General features: G+C 35.0%; 1 protein-coding gene across 7 annotated transcripts in view; it reads right to left on the bottom strand.

Annotated features, from left to right (window-relative positions):
- SCLT1 (sodium channel and clathrin linker 1) overlaps positions 1-14556 on the bottom strand; it is a 134379-nt gene that overhangs the window by 119125 nt on the left and 698 nt on the right. For all 7 annotated transcript variants that reach the window (XM_081811875.1, XM_081811873.1, XM_081811872.1 and 4 more), the window contains exon 2: positions 3680-3744. In XM_081811875.1, coding sequence (XP_081668001.1) covers positions 3680-3744 — 65 coding nt within the window. The remainder of the gene's footprint in view (positions 1-3679; positions 3745-14556) is intronic.

Genomic DNA, 14556 nt, shown 5'->3' with positions numbered 1-14556 from the left:
TTATTCCTTCCCTCTTTCCAGTTTATGTGTTCCATTTCTTTCCCAGCAGACTAGATCTCAATTTAACTTTAAATTTGGGTTCAAGTAGAATGAGTAGAAACAGTCCCAAGCTAGAAGAGGAAGATATTTTTAGGAGAGTTTTCAGAGAAAATAAACTTATTTTTAATATTCCATCCTGTCCCTCCAGCAAGTTTGAAGAGAACCAAAACACTAACCAGTACACAAATGTACTGGTATGGCATAGATTTTAAAGAGGAATTAACCAGCCTACAAGTGAGAAAAGACAGGTATTTAAGGGGGAAAAAAAAAAAAAAGGTAGGAACAAAGAATTCGGAAAAGAGGGAAATTTTCCACAGTCCTGACTAAAATCTTTCAATATTTGTCATGCAGTGCCCGCTACTACACTCTCAGAGAACAATGTCACTTGAGATACTTTTTATTTATATAGAAAACACAAAATAATCAAAGAAAGACAACTAAATTTTATAACAACTCTGAAGGGATCATTCAAGAAACTAGTTGTTATTTAAATATCTTTAGAAGGTTACATACAATTTTAATTAGTTTTTTTTAAAAGATGAATGGGGGTGCCTGGATGGTGTAGTTGATTAAGTCGATTCCAGCTTTTGATTTTGGCTCAGGTCATGATCTCAGGTTGTGAGATCAAGCCCTGCATTGGGTTCCGTACTCAGCACAGAGTCTGCTTAAGACTCTCCTCCCTCTCCCTCTGCCCCTCACCCTGGTGCATGCGTGCACATGCTCTCTCTCTCAAATTAAATGAATAAATCTTTAAAATAAATAAATAAAAGATGAATTACTAAAGTATAATGAACCAAATATACTAAATATACAAGCTATTCTACACATTGGAAAAGTCCGACTTTCAGTTTAAATCCATACAATTTATGTATCATTAGTTATTATTAATGTATCATTTATTTCCCTAAGAAACAATACTATACCAAAAAATCTTAAGACAATTCACAAAACTTTCTTTGACCCATGGGTAGCCTAAATGATCATTATATAGTGATAGCACAAAAGAATTTTAACTATCACTTATTAACAGTTTCTACAGAAAATCAAGTTTGAAATTCCAACTTAAAATACAAGAAATAAATATCAAATTCTGGCAGCTTTATTCTTCTATAGAAAAGTTTCATAAAGTATGTTCATTTAACACAAGTCCTGGCAATTTGCCTAGTGTGAGCAAGGAGGAGGGCATTTCATTGGGGATTTTATCTTGAAAAATAGAACTAAAAAGCATGAACTGTATTTCACAAAATTGTATGACTTTTTCATCTCCACTTTCACTGTACGTGGCATATAGAGCTCAAATGATGTTGGAAGATAAGTAGGTAGGAGGAAAGTAAAGGAGGGATATAATTGTTTCATTCATTCAACAAGTATTTATTGTGCTTTTACTAACAAGAATTGTTTTAGGCACCTGGGAAACATAGCTGACAAAAAGGGCAAACATAAATTTATGAAGGATTTCTGTTGCTAGTGGCAATCACTAAAGTTAGTGACAAGAGATCTCAGCCAGTGCTCCTGGGTTTCACATAACCTTTGATAATGGTTTCCTCCTACGTCTATGTCTACAAACAAAAAAAAGTAAAAATACTATGAACTGAAAAAAGTACAAATTAAAAAATTCCTCTTGGACATTTTTTCAGAAACCAGAATAATGTTTCTGGGGTGAAGAACCGAAGAATGCACTACATATGGCCAAGGATATGGACCTTATTGCTAGAAAGCAGATTAATCTCTCTCTTTCTCTCTCATACTCTCATGTCACCTCCTTTCTCATTACTGCAAACTACGCAGTGAAAGGCGAGACCCATGGGAATTGGTATTTTGAGACAGCAACATGTTCTGAAGAGACAGTGAACTGCAGAAGACTCTTAGGCAGTAACAATACAGTACTACCAAAAATAAGAGATAGGAATCAAGATTTGACTGTATGACTATAAGAAGAGTACCCGTGGGGCGCCTGGCTGGCTCAGTCGTTAAGCGTCTGCCTTCGGCTCAGGTCATGATGCCAGGGTGCTGGGATCGAGCCCCGCATCAGGCTCCCTGCTAGGCAGGAAGCCTGCTTCTCCCTCTCCCACTCCCCCTACTTGTGTTCCCTCTCTCGCTATGTCTCTATCAAATAAATAAATAAAAAATCTTAAAAAAAAAAAAAAAAGAATAGTACCCGTAAAAGAAGAGCATGTACCTTTAGAGAATTAAAGGAGCTATAATTTCACAGGAGAGTACACTATTAAATAAGAGAAGACTTGACCTTACGTAGTATGTTACCATGAGGCTTTAATTAATTAATCACAATGTACAAGGCAGGTGCATCTAAAGGGTTACATACAGTCATTGTTTTATCTGGTAAAACCATCTTTCATAAACAAGTCAACCACAGTGACGGTAGATATAATACCATGCCCAGAGATCTTCTTGGGCTTTAAAATCACTCTTTTGTTTGAATCCTCCTTTTAAGCATATTCTATATGACACTAAGCAGAAGAACCTGCTTATTCTATACGACATTAAGCAGAAGAACCTAAGAACCTGAACAAAATTTAGAGGCTGCTGTATTACGAAAGATTCTCTATCACCTAAATGATAACAGTTCTTAGTTAAGTATGAGTTAACAAAATAAGGTAAGAAAAACAACATGATTAACATAGTGGATGGATAGTTTTCAGACCCTCTGGACTCAGTCTGGTCTTTGTAAATAAAAATAGAGCAGCAGGCTAAATGTTGAGACTACACTAAAGAAAGTATCTTTAATATCTTTAGGGATAAGTATAGTCAAGTCAACAAGATAAACTATTACTTTTTAATTTCTTAAAAACAACTTCCTTTTTAATACCTTAAAAAAATTTTTTTTTTTTAAGAGAGAGGGCACATGACTGGGAGGGAGGGGTGAGGGTAGAGGGAGAGGAAGAGAGAGAATCCCAAGCAGGCTCCATGTCCAGCACGGAACAATGCAGGGCTTGATCTCACAACCCTGAAATCATGACCTGAGCCAAAATCAAAAGTTGGACACTTAACCAACTGAGCCACCCGGGTGCCCCAAAACAATATGTTTTGGTTACAAGATTCATTGATGTCAAAAGCAAAACATGTCCTTATTAATTCAGTAGGGTGCTATCACTAACATAGGAGCTACTGTTTTTCTTTTAATATTGTGTAACTCAAGAGTCCACCAATAAATATAGCTTATTGCTCAAAAAAATTTAACAGAATATTTAAATAAGAACATGCACCCAAGGAAAGAAATATTAAAACAATGCCGTATATTATTTACTGTTTTGATTTAGTTTTTGCTTGCCATAATTTATGAGAATTCCAAGTTAAAGCTTACTACGAAATGTATCTTAAGAAAAGATTTTAGGAGGTTTCAAAACGTCAATGAATTCTCATTTTAGAACTCAGACATTTTAACATCATACATAATACCTAAGCTCCAAATCAGAAAAAAAAGGCAATTTCTATGGTCAAAGAACTTTTATTAAGCAAAAACAAGCATTCCCTTATAAAAATCCCCATTGTAAGCAAATTTCAAAGTGCTATAGGCAACTTCACATGAGAATAATCCTAAATAGAATTTATTTATTTATATATATATATATATATATATAAATTTGAACCAAGTTTGTTAGACCTTAACTAATTTACATACCTGCACTGATGAATATTTGGAAAAATTTTCCATTTGATATCGTCTAAGTACTTCATTTAGTCGATCTGAAACAAAGTAAAAAAAAAAAATCTGTAGTTCACTGGCTAATGCTCAATATTTAAAAACTACAAACAAGGTAGTTATTATCTGATATATCCAATGCAAAACTGCTAGTCTCCACTGCTTCTCAAAATGAATGATCAATTTCAACACGTTTTCGGAATTTAAGAAAAGGCCCTTCTATACACGTAAGCCAACCACCTACTGCTAGTGGGAAAAAGAAGAGCTGCAAAGAACTAATTTTCCTGTTCTTACATTTTAATTCTCAGTTTTCCCTGGTTTACTCTTCAGGTTAGCAGAAGTAAAAAAAATACTCTCCACTTTTTTTTTTTATTCCTGCTACTAGAAGTGAACTGAAAAGATAAACTATAGCCGTATTTTTTCCAATAGTGAAAATTGGCTAAAATTCTGCTCCAGGACAAACCTCCACACAGAAGAGAAATGGCAGGACAAAGATTCCACATTATACAGGAGTGAGTAAGAGATACTAGAAATGAAGGACTAGAAAAAAGCCAAGTGCTCTCAGTAAGCATAAAATGATATTTTTATTCACATCAAGAAAACATATAATAGAACACAGTAAATGTACAAAACTTATTATTTCAAGATCACATGGATCATTTAAAACTGATAATTTGCTAGCAATAGAATGAATCTCAACTCTCAAAAAGACTGAAAGCCAACGAGAGTATGTTACCTGACAAGAGCGCAATGAAGCTTAATCAAAAACCAAAAAGGGAAAATTTTAATACATTTTGAAGTTCAGAAATTACTTTTTAATAACCCATGGGCCACAGGAGAAATTACAAAACAAATTTGGATGTATTCTGAATTGATCGACAGTAAAAATGTAATACCTCAAACTTGCTCAAAAAAAAATCTATAGCTTTAATTGTATATACTAGGAAAAAAGGCTTATAGTCAATGAACTATAGGTCCAATCCAAAAAGTTAGAAGAAAAGCATATTAAACCCAAAGAGCATCAAGTGAAGGAAATAATAAAGATAAGGCTACCCCCCCAAAAACGGAAAATAAACATGCAAAAAGATCAACAAATACAATCGTCTCAAAAGTTACAGTAAAAGCATCTGATGAAATTTAAGATATATTCATGATAAAACCTCAGGAATTTAAGAAGTTAATTTCCTTAATATAACAATAGATTCCTACATAAACGCACAGCAAACATCATACTTAAGGATGAGAATGTTGAAAACTTTCCCTTGGGAATTGGGAATGACACAAGGACAAATTTTCTTGACATTTATTCACACTCTACTGGAGGTCTAAGTTTATGCAATAAGGCAAGTAAGAAATAAAAGGTATAAAGACTGAAAAGGAAAAAAAAAAACCATTATCCATAGTTAATCATGTATAGGTATAGGTAAATCCCAGAGAACACACAGATAAAGTCTTAGAATAATGATCCTCAGCATGGTTGTCGGATACAAGGTCAATACACAAAAATTAATTATATTTCTATATACTGTCAACAAAGTTAGAATAAAAGATACCATTTACAATACCATACAAAAACCCAATGTCTAGGAATAAATCTAAAAGATTTTAACAAAAGATGTGTAAGACTGTGTACAGAAAACTACGAAACATTCAGCAGAGAAATTAAAGACTAAATAAGTAGACAGAGATACTCATGGTTTACAGGAGCCAGTATTGTGAAGACAGCAGTTCTCCTCAAGGTGATCTATAGGTAGTCAATGCAATCTCAGTTAACATTCCAAAAGATGATATTGCAGAAATTTAAAAGTTGATTCTAAAATATAGGTGAAAACATAACAAGAATAGCTAAGGCATTCTTGCAAAAGTAGAATGGGGGAGGACTTGCTTTACCAGTTATCAAGATTTATTACAAAGTTACAGTCATTTAGTGTGATAGTTGTATAAAAATAAACAAAACTGACCAATGGAAGAGAATAAAGAATACAAAGATAAATTCATGTTCATTTAGAACCTGAATTATGATTGAAGGGGCACTCCAGAGCAGTGAGGGGTAAAGAAAAATCTTTTCAAATTCCACCTATCAGTGAGATCATAGAATTGTCTTTCTCTGGTTGACTGATATGTGGAATTTGAGAAACAAGGCAGAGGATCATAGGGGAAGAGAGGAAAAAATGAAACAAGATGAAACCAGAGAGGGAGACAAACCGTAAGAGACTCTTAATCTCAGGAAACAAACAGGGTTGCTAGATTGGAGGGGGTGGGAGGGATGGGGTGGCTGGGTGATGGATACTGGGGAGGGTATATGCTATGGTGAGCGCTGTGAATTGTCTAAGACTGATGAATCACAGACCTGTACCTCTGAAACAAATAATACATTACATGTTAATAAAAAAATGAAAAAAAAAGAATAATCTTTTTAAAATTGGTTCTGGGTCAATTGGATATCCTCATAAAAAATAAAACATTACCCATAAAAATCAATTCTAGGTGAAATGAAGATCTAACTGTGAATGCCAAAACAATTTCTAGACAAGAATAGAATATCTTTATAAATCTTAGGTTGGGAAAGATTTTTTAATCAGAACACAAAAAAGCACTAAACATAAGTGGAAAAAAAACCTGATAAACTGAACCACATTAAAATTAAGAACTTTTGTTCAACAAAGAGACTTTTAAAGAGAGTAAAAATACAAGACACAAACATGGAGAAGGTATTTCCAACACATAAAATAGACAAAGGGCTTGTATCTAGAATATACAAAAAACTATCAATTAAAAGGCAGACAATCCTATAGAAAAGTGTTAAGAAGACATGAATGGGCACATCACATAAAGGTTAAATGGAGAAAAGCTGCTCAACCTCATTAGGCATCAGGAAAATACAAATTAAAATTACAATAAAGAGCTAAAATTATAGAACATGTTGGTGACAATGTAAAATAATGAAAACTCTCCTACACTGCTGGTAGGAATGTAAATTAGTACAACTTTAAAATTAAACATATATATAACTCCTAAGAATGTACATTAACCAAAATGTGTGCCCTTGAGCACCAAGGGCCATGACAAAAAATACTGGTAACAGCATTATTCTCAATGGCCTCCAAACTGGAAACTGCAACTATCCATCAAAAGAAGAACAGATAAACATGATAAATTTAAAACTGGAATATTTTATAGAAGCAAAAATAAACAAACTACATCTACATACAAGAATATGGATAAACTTCAAAGATATCATGTTAAGCCAAAACAGAAGAATACATGGTTTTGATTCCACTGACATAAAGCTCAAATACAGGCAAAACTATAGTGTAAAATTAAAGACTGGTTATCTTCAATTACCTTTGAGGATAAGGGAGAGATTACGATTACAAAGGGGCTTCTGAGGTCCTGGAAATGTTCTATTTTTTTTATCTGAGTTGTGGTTATATGAGTTTTGGACCTTGTAATCATTCACTTAGCTTTATATTTGTTTTCTTTACTTTTCTGTGTATGTTATACATAGCACACATATATATGGAATACATACTAATTATAATTATAAAAATTTTAAAAATGCATATATAATATGCACACACAGGGTATACATTCTATGTTAGTTTCTTCCTTGAAAGTACACATAATTTAGTGGTAAAATATGACAAATATATGTAATTCTGATAAATAATCATGGAGTACTGATAACATAAATGGTTTTAAACTTTTTATTGAGTTTAAAAGAAATTATCCATGTTTTTATTGTTACTCACAGGACTTTTAAGATAGTTACTTGACACAGCCCACTAAAATTTTACCATCATACAGGACCTGGTTCCTGCCTATTACTCTTATACCCTATGAGTCTCAAGAGGAGGTTGGAGTTATGGTCATGGATACAATAATTTCAATGCAAACCACCTTTTTGCACCTGATAGGGTTTTCAAATGAGAAAAAAACACTAAATCTGAGTTCTCAGTGATTAAAATAAATTCAAAAGTCAATTGTGGGGATGCCTGGGTGGCTCAGTCGGTTAAACATCTGCCTTCAGCTCAGGTCGTGATCCCAGAGTCCTGGGATCAAGCCCCACATCGGGCTCCCTGCTCAGGGGGGAGTCTGCTTCTTCCTCTCCCTCTACTCCTCCCCCACTCATGCTCTCTCTCAAATAAATTAATAAAACCTTAAAAAAAAAAAGAAGTCAATTGTGGATTACTGAGGGAAACACATTCAATCCTCAGAGATTGACTTTAATCTGGAGAAAATTTTACTATAACTTAAATCTCTTATATCCTTCATTCATTCAACAAGTACTTACTATACTGTTGTTTAATTTGCATTTTCTGGGTTACTGATGAGACCGACATTTTTCATTTTTTTAGTAGTTCTTCAAATTTTATTTTTTTGTAAATGGCCTGCATATTCTTTAACCATTTTTCTATTAGTATGAATTTATTTTTGTGAACGAACTTTCTAAATTCTGGATGCTAATCAATTCTCAGTTACATTTACTGTAAATATATTCTCCCTTTCTGTAGCTGGGGTAGTCTTTTATTGATGATGTCTTTTGTAATACCCAAGTTTTTATCTCTAATGTACTCTATTCATATATTTTTTCTTCCAGTCAAAATGTTTATATCTATTGAAGAAATCTTTCCCTATCCTGAGATCATAAAGACACCCTCTTAAATTTTTTTCTGAAAGTTTAAAGAGAAATTCATGTCTTCAATCAACCTGCAGATTATTTTTCTATATATGTCAGAAAGGTATCTTTATTATTTTTTCCTTCCTATTTGGATAGCCAATTATCCTAGCACCATTTGCCAAATATCCTTTTCCCACTAATTTGTATTGCTCTTCTTTCAGATAACAAGTTTCATGTATGTGTCTTTCCTGTGCTAATTTATTCCGCTGATCTATGTATGTATCAATCTGACAATCTAATATTGATTTAATAATTGGATTTTTTAAGTTTTAATAACTGGCAAATAAATTTTCCCACCTTGATATTCTTTAAAACTCTCTTGGCTATTCTTAGCTCTTCTACTAGATTTTTTTTTTCGTGAGAGAGAGAGCAAGCTAGTGGGGGTAGGAGGAAGGGGCAGAGGGAGAGAGAGAATCTTAAGCAGGCTCCACACCCAGCACGGAGCCCGACGTGGGGCTCGATCTCACAACCCTGAGATCATGACCTGAGCTGAAATCAAGAGTTGGATGCCTGACCAACTGAACCACCCAGGCACCCATCTTCCACTAGATTGTATAATCATGCTGTCAAAACTAAGTTTGAGAATGCATTGAGTCTAATCATTAATCTGTGGAAGAACTGACATATTTAATATATTGAGTGTTCTAATCCACAAATTTGATATGTTAATGGTTTCTCCATTAACCTAGGTCTTCTTTATTGTATTCAATAATTTTTTAATGCTAACTATCTATTACTGGGATGAACCCAATATGAAGACAATTGTATGGACACATATATGTACATATATATACACACATTCATTGCTGGATTTATTTATATTTTATGTAGGATTTTTTTCTTTTTTTAAGAGAGGGAGAGACAGGATGGCGGGGTTGGGGAGAAAGGAAGAATCTTAAGCAGGCTCCATACCCAGTGTGGAGACCGACCCAGCGCTCGATCTCACAAACCTGAGATCATCACTTAAGCCGAAATCAAGAGTTGGACACTTAACCCACTGAGCCACCCAGGCGCCCCTTTTATGTAGGACTTTAGTTTCTATGTGCATAGGCCTATAATTTTTTTTTCTTGCAAGTCTCTTTGTTGGGTAGAAGTTAAGAATATAGACACTGGAACTAGACAGCCTGGGTTCAAATCCCAGCTCAGTCACTTTTTAGTTATGAGTTAACCTTGAGCCTGTGGTGGTACTTATCCAGAGTGTTGAGTTTTTTATCTATGGTTATCAAACAGTTGGGTGTGAAAACTATTAAAGCAAACTAAACAACTGACCAAGGGATAAAGTATTACTGAGTATGTGCTACTCAAAAAAGCAGTATAATCATATTAAGATTACTGACAAAAGAGGGGTGCCTGGGTGGCTCAGTCAGTTAAGCGACTGCCTTCGGCTCAGGTCATGATCCCAGGGTCCTGGGGTCGAGCCCTGCATCGGGCTCTCTGCTCAATGGCGAGTCGGCTTCTACCTCTCCCTCTATGATCTCTTTCGCTTTCACTCTCTCTCAAATAAATAAATAAAATCTTAAAAAAAAAAGATTACTGACAGATGAACTAATGGGCAATGGTTACAGTAAAGAAAGTAGTAAAAACAGGGGCGCCTGGGTGGCTCAGTCGGTTTAGCTGGTTTCTGCTCAGGTCATGACCTCAGGGTTGTCAGATAGAGCCCCATGTCAGGCTCCGTGCTCAGTGGGGAATCTGCTTGAGAGTCTCTCCCTCTGCACACCCCACTTGTGCACATGCTCTTCCCTCCCCCCCCCCAATGAATAAACTTTTTTAAAAAGAGAAAGTAGTAAAAACAAGCTGGGAAAGAGTTAAGGAAATAGAGGAAAATGAAGAGTTCAAAAAACAGAAGTCTTGATGAAGCCAAAGAACAGTTACAGTGGGAGTAAGAAACTTGTGTTTAAGATTTCAAAAGCAGGGTAACTTGAATAGACTTCTGATTATGTCCAATATGAAGTAACAAGGACCACCTTCCCACTCAATACAACCAAAAGCAAATAAATGAATGAATAATGGTTTGCAAGATGCTAGACAATAGACAATGATGATGAGAGATGCAAAACAAATAAGGTAAACCCTATGACTGCTCCAACTTAATGACTTGAGAGTCTTTCTAGTCCATGTCGCAAAGAGGGAAAATGCAGGCCTCAGAGATAGGCCGATTCTCTGAGCTAAGGAAGTGGAGACAAAGTGAACTAGAATTGGCAAGGTAAAGTATGAGAGAGAGCTACACAGAGAGAGAACTCTGGATATATGAAATCTGTGGAGGGTCTCTGTATACAACAGTATACAACAACAACAACAAAACCCCAAACAAAAACAAAACAACAGTACACAACAGACTACTGAGAACCTCTTCATCTATTAAAGAAATTAAATTTATAGTTTAAAATCTTTCCACAAAGAAAACTCTAGATCCAGTTGACTTTACTGGTAAGTTCTACCAAACATTTAAGGAAGAAATAATGTTAATCCTACCTAAACTTTTCCAGAAAATTGAAGAAAACAAAATATTTCCCAACAAATTCTATGAGGCAAGCATTGCCTCATACCAAAATCAGGCAAAGAAATTAGAAGGGGGGAAAAAAGGCTTTATGAACATAGAAAATTAAAATTTAAAATAAACTTAAAAAAAAATTAAATCTATAATATATAAAAAGGATAATACATGTGCAAGAGTATTTTTTCCCAAAAAGAGAGGTAAGGCAGGCTTAAAATATGAAAATTAATCAATGTAAGTCACCCTATTAACAAACTAAAAATGAAAACAAATCTGATCCTCTCAATAAATGCAGAAAAAGCATTTGAAAAAAAAAATTCAACATCCATTCTGATAAACTCTCAGAAAACTAGGAATAGAAAGGCATATTTTCAACCTTTTAAAAACATCTATAAAAAATCTATAGTATCATACTTAATTTTGAAAGACAGATGTTTGTACCCTAAGATCAGGAAAAGGACAAGGATGCCCACTCCAACCACTTGTGTTCAACACTGTACTGGAAGTTCTAGCCAGTAAAATAAGGCAAGAAAATGAAATGAAAGGCATCCAAATTGGAAAGGAGGAAGTAAAACTGTTTTAACAGATGAAAAGATTGTCTATGCAGAAAATTTGATGAACTCTAAAAAAAAACCTATTAGAATAAATGAGTTTAAAAAGGTTTCAGGGTACAATAGTCCAAAAAAAGGATGTATTTCTATATATTAGCAATGATAAATTAGAAATCAAAAGTAAAAGAATAATACCATTTACAATAGTATCAAAAACAGAATACATAGGGATCAATCTGATAAAAGATGTGCAAAACCTATATATTAAAAACTACAAAATACTGCCAAGAGAAATAAAATAATAGATACATCAATGGAGAGAATATATCTTTTCATTCATAAGAGGACTCAATATCATTAGATATGAATCCTACACATATTGATCAACAGATTCAATGCAATGCCTCTCAAAATCTCAGCATCTTTTTGAAGAAATTGACAAGCTGATCCTAAAATTCATATGGAATTGCAAAGCACCCAGGATAGCCAAAATAACTGAAAAAGAACAAATTTGAAAGGCTAACATCATCTGATTCTATGACTTACTATAAAGCTGCAATAATCAAAACACTGGAATACTGGTGCTCAAAGAGATAAACAAATCAATGGAACAGAATAGAGTCCAGAAATGGATGGACACAAATAAGAACAAATGATTTTTTTTTTGAAGATTTTATTTATTTATTTGACAGAGAGAGAGCAAGCGTGAAAGCACAAGAGGGGGAGTGGCAGGGGGAGAAGAATCAGGTTCCCCACTGAGCAGGGAGCCTGATGCAGGGCTTGATCCCAGGACCCTGGGATCATGACCTGAACTGAAGGCAGACGCTTAACCGACTGAGCCACCCAGGCTTCCCAAGGCCAAATGATTTTTAGCAAAGGTGCAATGGTAATCCAATGGAGAAAGGATAGTCTTTTCAATTGCATTCATATGCAAAAAAGTGAACTTTGACCCTTATCTTGTACCTTATACAAAATGGATCATAAATCTAAATGTAAAATGGATCAAATATGAATCATAATGGATCACAAATCTAATGGATCATAAATCTAAATGTAAAACCCAAAATTACAAAATTTCTAGAATAAAACAGAAGAAAATCTTTGCAGCCTTTGATTAAGCAAAGATTTCTTAGATATGACATCCATGAAAGAACAAATGAGAACTTCATCAAAATTAAAAACTTTTGCTCTGTGAAGAACACTTCACAGAGAATGAAAAGAAAAAATAAGTTCATCTCCACTTCCTAAATCCCTACTACAAGAATGATTTTTCATTCTTTAGCTCGATAAACAAGTATCTCTTTGAACAGGTCCCTAAGGACTATCAGATTTCCCTTCTCAGATGGAGGTGGGAAATATGCTAGGAGTTTATTAGAAGCATGGTTGGTTTGGAATTGCCTGTAGTCATTTGTAAAGCTAATGCTTTATCACAGGGGTTGCCAAGTTGAGAAACACCAAATCCAAATGGAACAAATAAAGAGGCAATCAAGATCAAGAAGTCAGTGTAGACAAGGTTAGAATAGGTGGGAGAAGGTCAAGCCATCTATATTTACCTCAGCTGGTGTCTAGGTGTTTTGCCTACGCGGGTAACCCACTCAGCTGTAACTGGCACACTAGGTCCAGTTAAAAGGAAAAAATGGCTGGCTCATTCCTCTAAAACTCATAGTTTTTGAGTGACTCGGGTATCCTCCCCACCTCAACCAAACTCATCACCCAACTATTGTCTCCCACCACTCAAGATGGTGGCCAGCCAGTCTTCCTTATGGGGTGGCAGATATTCCCACTTCAAACCTGAGAAATAATGCTAATGTTATAGTATCATTATAGTGCATCAATAATTTTAGATAATATATATATAGTGCACTTAATATGTACTAGAAACCATGCTTTATTTACATCATCTCGTTTAATCCTTACAACCCCATGAGGGTTATTGTGCTAATCTTCCCATTTTACAAATGAGAAAACTAAGGCACAGAGGAGCTAAGTAACTTGCCAAAGGTCGAAGACCTGAAAAGAGATAAAGCCAGGATATGAACCTAGACAGACTGAATCGAGAGGTTGAGTTCTTAACCACTGATTTATAAAGCTTCCAAAGTGGAACTTAGCACTTTTTTCCTACCTTCCCTGTTGCTTAATGCAAAAAACCTCAGTTGCCCTCTACCTCGTTCTCTCTGATTCCCTAATCTCCAATCTAACTGTACTACCTTAGTTCACCTCCTGTGTAATAGTCACCTAACTGCACTCTGCTATAATGCATATTCCTCATAACAGCCATACCAGGCTTTCCAAATCACAGTTTGATCATGCTACTCTCAAGTGAATTCCTTTCAGTGGTTCCTATAATCTGTGCAATGGTCCAAACTCAACACACAGCAGACAAGGCCCTTCACTATCCAGCCCCATTCTTCCCTTTCAGCTCCACTTGCTATTTGCCTATATAAACCACATTCCATACAAGCCAACCTTCTTTGCAAATCTTTAACAAAACATATTCCTAATCCCCTCAGCGCTGCATATACTATTCTATTTGGGATACCCACACAGTTCTTTATCTAGTAAATTCATATTAGTACTTCAAATTTCAGCCCAAATGGCACCTCCTTTGACCACAGTTAATAATAATCCTGTAACAGTTAATATTTGTTTAGCACATTTGTTTTGTGTCAGATACTATTATAAATCCTTTACATATTTTAATACTCATTTAATCATTCCAACAACCCTATGAGGAAACTGAGGCAAAAGAGTTAGCACTTGCTGCCACTTCAGTGTATGGCATTTATGTATTTCCTAACTCAAATTAAATTCTTGGAAGGTAGAACTGTCCTCCTCATCTTTGCAGCAGCTCTGCCTGTATAGAGCCTGGTACATAACTGAAACAGGAGTTCAATAAACATCTCTTTACAAATGGCCGGAACTGTGCCTCCAGGTTCTAATGGCAGACTTGGAAACTCTTCCTGGCCATTAGCCCTCTAATTTCTCCAGAGCTTGCAAGGAGCGTAACAACCATGTTTAGTGTCTAGTAGAGTCCCACGTAAGCTAAAGGAACCTTACAAGGATTTACCAAACAGTTCTGCTTAAGTATATACACATCCTCATACATACTACCAAGCTTTTTGCAAAGCTA

This window comes from Leptonychotes weddellii, chromosome 2, assembly GCF_054177405.1.
Source record: "Leptonychotes weddellii isolate Sample4059 chromosome 2, ASM5417740v2, whole genome shotgun sequence".
Classification (NCBI taxonomy): Eukaryota; Metazoa; Chordata; class Mammalia; order Carnivora; family Phocidae; genus Leptonychotes; species Leptonychotes weddellii.
The sequence above is the reverse complement of the archived record's forward strand: the minus strand, read 5'-3'. Positions and strand labels throughout refer to the sequence as shown.